Genomic DNA, 5,573 nt, shown 5'->3' on the forward strand with positions numbered 1-5,573 from the left:
TACTTCAGGCAATGCACGGGACTTTATTTTTTGGTTTGTTTTGTTATTTATATATATATATATTTATTTATATATTTTTAAATAATTTTATTGGGTGCTCGTACAACTCTTATCACAATCCATCCACCCATCCATTGTGTCAAGCACATTTGTACATTTGTTGCCATCATCATTCTCAAAATGCACGGTACTTTCAACATTCTCTATCATAAATCAAACCCATCAGGACAGGCACGTGCATTGAGCCGTCCAGGAACTACAATCCCCAAGAGGCTTTGCAGTAACCTCTCTGCGGTTCCCGCCAAAGAGAAAACGTCTTTCTGAGCCGGCCATTTGCTGCATGACCTTGTGGGAATCGTAGTCCTCCATCGAAGAGCCGAGGAACCAGGGCAAGACTGTAAAACTACCCTTCCCAGAACTCACCGCGGTCGTATCCACCAATCGGAGGCACGGATATTGGAAAGAGGGCGGAGGAAGAGGAGCAGCAGCTGAGTGCATGCGCAGTGTGAGTGGCTGGGGAATTCATGTGGAGGTCACAGTGAAAGCAGGTGAGATCGGTGGGAGGTTGGTCAGACCCGTGACTGGGAGTCTGCAAATTCTCCTCGTTCCACAAACGCACTTCGGGCGAGCCGGGTGCGTGCGTGGGTCCGCTTCTCCGGGGAAGCGAAAACGGGAGGGTCCGGGATGACCCGAGGGTGGCAAAGAGTGAGAGGGAGGCTTGTATGGGGGCAGGGTAAGGAAGCATCCAGAAGCTATTAGAAATGGAAATGCTGAAAGGTAAGAACTTGAAGCCCTGGGCTTCGGAAAGGGAATTTTAATGCACGGAAAGAGCTCAAATTCGTCTCAAGAGCTGAACTTTAAGAAGGAAGGAAGATTTGAGACTTGGGGGACGGCGACGTTGGACGGGGCATGAAAAAAAATAGAAGAGGAAAACAGTTCAACGGTGGAGTGGGTTTTAGTTAGGCCCACCTAGCCCTGCCCACCCTCCCTCGGCTCCACGCGCTCTTTGCCCCGCAAGGTTGCATGGAACCTTTATCCTCCAATAGCTTCTTGTGTTGTACTGCTTCCAGAGAACCGGCCCTCATCGTTCAGGATGTTGGGGTACAGTGAGGGGGTTAAGGTGGGCCTCCTAGAGTTAGAGGCCCCTGCTGAACTGCTCTGAGCTCTGCGGTTCCTGCGATCATAAGCCCTCTCTGTGCCTCAGTGCCCCCATCCACAACCAGCGACTCCACAGAGCTCAGAGAAACCAACTCGCACCGAAGGCCACCTCGGAGCAACGTGAACTGTGAAGGTTGTCGTTGGGATCAACATAGAGCAGGTTCTTTTAGTTACTTTGCCAAACGAATTGGTTTCAGAGCGCCCGCCTCTCACCTGGGGGTGGCTTGTCCTGGCCGGAAAGAGGTAGTTGAGCCTGCAGCTCAAAGGGCTCCTTGGGATCAGGCTCATGCCTGGGTCAGACTCACTTCACGCTGCTGTTTGGAGCCAAGTGTCGGGAGAGCTTGCTTTCAGTGGAGCCGAGACAGCACTTTCCCAGCGTTCGTTTGCGATCGCGTGCCCCACGGTGGGAGATTCCGAGCTCAGGCGGGTGGGAAAAGAAAGCGGCTGTTGGGCTTCAGAGCGGGCTTACTCTGGGAACTTGGGGGTCATGTTTTGTTTTGTTTTCCCGACTCAGGTGTGAGTGGGCTGCAAGGTGAGATCTAACAGAAGCACACATGGCTGCCAAGGTGTTTGAGTCCATCGGCAAGTTCGGCCTGGCCTTAGCCGTCACGGGAGGTGTGGTGAACTCGGCCCTCTATAACGGTGAGGCACTGAGGGGTGGCAGGCCACCGCTGTTGACTCGAAGGAAGGCTTCTGATGATCTCCCTGTGACACTTTGTGGAAATTGTGTTTGTGGCAAGGGAGCTCACCTGCTGCCACCTCACACTTGGCATCTGCATTGTTATCAGAGCCTAGAGTTTCTCTGGGAGCCTTGATTCCTAAAGCACCGCCCTGCTTGTGGATTTGAAGCGCTGCGGCGCCCCATGTACTTCAGCAGGTGTCAGGACTTGGCACGGTGTCAGGCCTTTTGGGGGTGACCCTGCCCTAAATAAGAGCTTTGGCTCAGCTGAAGGCGGGCCTCGCCTGAGAACTTCTCTTTGGGATGCGTTGGCCATCTTTTCACGGAAGCTTGGGCTGGTTTTTCTTCCACTTTCTGGTGTGACCCTGGGATAAGTCACTTGACCTTTCCATGTCTTGAGTTCTTGGATCAAGCAATGGGAATGAACTCATTTTTTCCCCTAAGACGCTTTCCCACTCCAGCTTTCACTGCTGGCCAGCAGCAGGGCGTCCTGCTTTGTGTGCGGCTAGGTAAGATGAGGGTCGGTTTCAGAGTGGGTTTAGGAGACACCAGCCACAGAGTTCAGAAGCAGAAACGGAAAGCAGCTGATCCGGAAAGCTTGCCGCAATTCTGTGAACCTTTTGGTCACACCTGCATAGCTAGACCATAATTGCCACCCCTGAATTTCCCTGCCAGCAAGGCAGCTCTCTTATCCCTTAAGAGAGCTCTGAGAGGAACAAGTGTTAGGAAGCAGTTTAAAAAAAAAAAATCAACTGCCATTGAGCTCATGGTGTAGAGGCTTGGGTTTCCAAGCCCAGCCTCATCTTTCTCCTGTGAGGCTGCTAGTGAATTTGAACCACTGACCCTGCGGTTAGCAGCTCAACATGTAACCCACGACACCACCAGGACTCCCACCATCAGGCTGCCCATGCTGCGGTCCTGGGTTCCATTGGGGACAGGACTGAGCGTTGTCACTGTGACATCTCGGGGAGATTCTGAGAAGTTGGAAGGTGATTCCTGCACATTAGTGGGTGGTGATTTGGGGGAAGGGACTGTCCAGACAACCAGCAGCAGTTCTTGCAAAGAGAAAGGACTCGGAGGAGCAGGTCTTGCCAAAGCGCTTTCAGGACCGGAAGTGATGGCTTGGTTTTATAGCCACGAGAAGCTTTTAGAGACCAGAGCTCAGGAAGACAGCAGGAGAAGGAAGCATAAGTGCTCGAGTAAGCACCTGGGCACCTTCAAGAGTGCGATCCTCTCGTTAAAGAGGAGCTTTTCTGACCTGTCGTCCTTCCTCTCCGTCTAGTGGATGCGGGGCACAGAGCTGTCATCTTTGACCGGTTCCGTGGCGTCCAGGACATCGTGGTAGGGGAAGGGACTCACTTTCTCATCCCTTGGGTACAGAAACCAATCCTCTTTGACTGCCGCTCTCGACCGCGGAACGTGCCAGTCATCACTGGTAGCAAAGGTGAGTCTTGTCTGGCCTGTGGTGCAAGTGAAGCAGGCAGTGGGGGGCGCGACTATGCTCCTTCCCGAAGCCATTCTAGGCCTCTGGGATCCAGGTGGGAGCGGGCAGGTGGGAGGACAGGCTTCACCCAAGAAAGCTTCTTGGCGTACTTGCCTTGGAGCGTTTCGCCTGGATTCCTAGGCTGGGGTGACACGGATCATCAGACAGGTCCAGAGCTGGCTGGTGGTCTGACTGGAGAGACCGAGTTGTGCGTTTCCCCCTCGTCATTGCCCCTTCCCACCAGAGCGACTGGCTAGCCAGTGTCTAGCGACTGTGTGTCTCTGTAGCTTGTTTTACCCTTTGCTTAGCTTCCGGGGTCCTCTGTGTCCTGGGAGGTAGCCTCGCGCTGGTATCTCCCAGGCTATGGCCACAGCCCTACGAGCAGTCTCCTGGTGTCCCAGGCGTCCCGCAGGGTTTCCTCTCCGAGCTGAAAGTGAGGGGTGTCACCGTTCTCCCCCACCTGCCCCCCGAGGGGCATGCGGGTGGCCTGGCAGGTCTCGGTCAGCAGTGGCACTTCTGCACATGCAGAGGAGAGGTCACGTGGGCCCTGGCTTCTTGTTGGGATGCTCGAGGGCCCTGGCGGGGCTCCTCCGCAGGTATTAGCTAGCTGCCCCGTGTCTGGCGTGGAGCTGGGCCGCAGGGTGGGAGGGGTTCTCAGATGACTGGGGAGCTCAGTCTAGCTGGGGTGGTGGGCAGGCGGACCACCCGTTACAGTGGAGCGGGAGGAGCACTGAGGTCCAGAGCCTCCCTCCGGGGGCGCAGGAAGCTCCTGCCAGGCACTGGTGCTTGAGCTGGGTCTGCAGGAGTGTGAAGTGTGTCCGGAGAAGGAGCAGGGTGGTTGCTGTTCCCAGTCGGTGTGACTGCTGCTGGCCCGGGAGACAGAGGCTGCCACCGCCGCCTCCTGCTTGGCTTGTCTCCCGCAAGAGGGGTAGGAGCCCTAGAGAAAAGAACCATTGTAACTGAAAAGCTTCGCTCTCGTCTCCCTGCCTCTGCCTGTGCTGTGTCATTTTCCCATGGGTACTTTGTGTGCCTACTTCCAGAGTGGGTGCCAGGACCTGCCAGCCATCAGGGCCCTGTAGATGGATACATAGTAGTCAAGGACAGGTTTCCCCAGCTGGCCTGATGACAGGCCCGGGACTCTCTTGGCACATGCGCCCTATTGCTTATGCCCACAAGCAAGCTGTGACAGCATTCTTGTTCCAAGTGGCCTGAACCCTCCGCTTCCTGGGCTGAGGAATGGGAAGCGGGCTGTGGATGAGTCTGATGACCTCTGACAGCGGACAGGACCGGGAAAACAGGAAAGGGTCCGCATTCTCCCAGACGAGGGAAGGGGCCCAGACCAGCCTAGCCAGGCCGCTAACTAACTGTGGTTTCATGGTGCGGCTGCTCCTGGGGTGCTGTTTGAGCTGGCCCTGCTCGCCTCTCCATGGAGCGCTTCTGATTTAGACCCAGAAGACCTTGCTCTGGAGTTCAGGCACCAGCCTGTTGTGGAAAGTTGTACAGGGCTCCACACACCCCAGCCCTCAGACATGCCCCCGGGACTGCCTCCATCGCAGGGCGTGTGTGCGTGTCCCCACCAAAGACTTGGCAGAAGTTCCTAACTTTGCGACCCTGCTGGGCTCTCTACCAGGTGCACCTACGCCGTGCCTACTCGGCTCTTAGGATCAGCGCGTTTACTCTGAGTGCTGATGAGGGCCCGTTTGGCGCAGCAGCAGTCATATACAGGGGGCCCCTCGGTGCCCCTGCTGTGGCTTTGTTTGAAGTCCTGCGCTTGTGCCCTTCCCTAAGATCTACAGAACGTCAACATCACACTGCGCATCCTCTTCCGCCCGGTGGCCAGCCAGCTGCCGCGCATCTACACCAGCATCGGCGAGGACTACGATGAGCGGGTGCTGCCGTCCATCACCACCAGATCCTCAAGTCCGTGGTGGCTCGCTTTGATGTTGGAGAACTAATCACCCAGAGAGAGCTGGTCTCCAGGCAGGTGAGCGACGACCTCACAGAGCGAGCGGCCACCTTTGGGCTCATCCTGGATGACGTGTCCTTGGTAAGAACCGCAGGGGGCCTGTGGGTGGGGGCATGCAGTTCTCAGGGAGGTGCCTGGCTCCCTTTCCAGGAGGTGCTAGAAGGGCTGCCCTGCCTCCTACCTTCCCGGTCTCACTGCCATCGAGGCGGTGCTGACTCCCAGCGACTGGAGGAAGGGTAGAACTGCCCCCGTGGGTTTCTGAGGCCGTCCCTATTTCCTAGAGCAGA

General features: G+C 56.1%; 1 protein-coding gene across 1 annotated transcript in view; it reads left to right on the forward strand.

Annotated features, from left to right (window-relative positions):
- Window positions 1-467: 467 nt before the first annotated feature.
- The window catches only part of PHB1 (prohibitin 1), an 8,661-nt gene continuing 3,555 nt past the window's right edge, over window positions 468-5,573 (forward strand). Inside the window, 5 exon segments of the mRNA XM_004718015.4 lie at window positions 468-548; window positions 1,673-1,800; window positions 3,120-3,281; window positions 5,109-5,228; window positions 5,231-5,367. Of these exon segments, the coding sequence (XP_004718072.1) occupies window positions 1,713-1,800; window positions 3,120-3,281; window positions 5,109-5,228; window positions 5,231-5,367 (507 nt within the window). The 5' untranslated portion in view covers window positions 468-548; window positions 1,673-1,712.

This window comes from Echinops telfairi, unplaced genomic scaffold (genome assembly GCF_000313985.2).
Source record: "Echinops telfairi isolate 266 unplaced genomic scaffold, ASM31398v2 ScPeMD7_7458;HRSCAF=8496, whole genome shotgun sequence".
NCBI classification, from domain to species: Eukaryota; Metazoa; Chordata; class Mammalia; order Afrosoricida; family Tenrecidae; genus Echinops; species Echinops telfairi.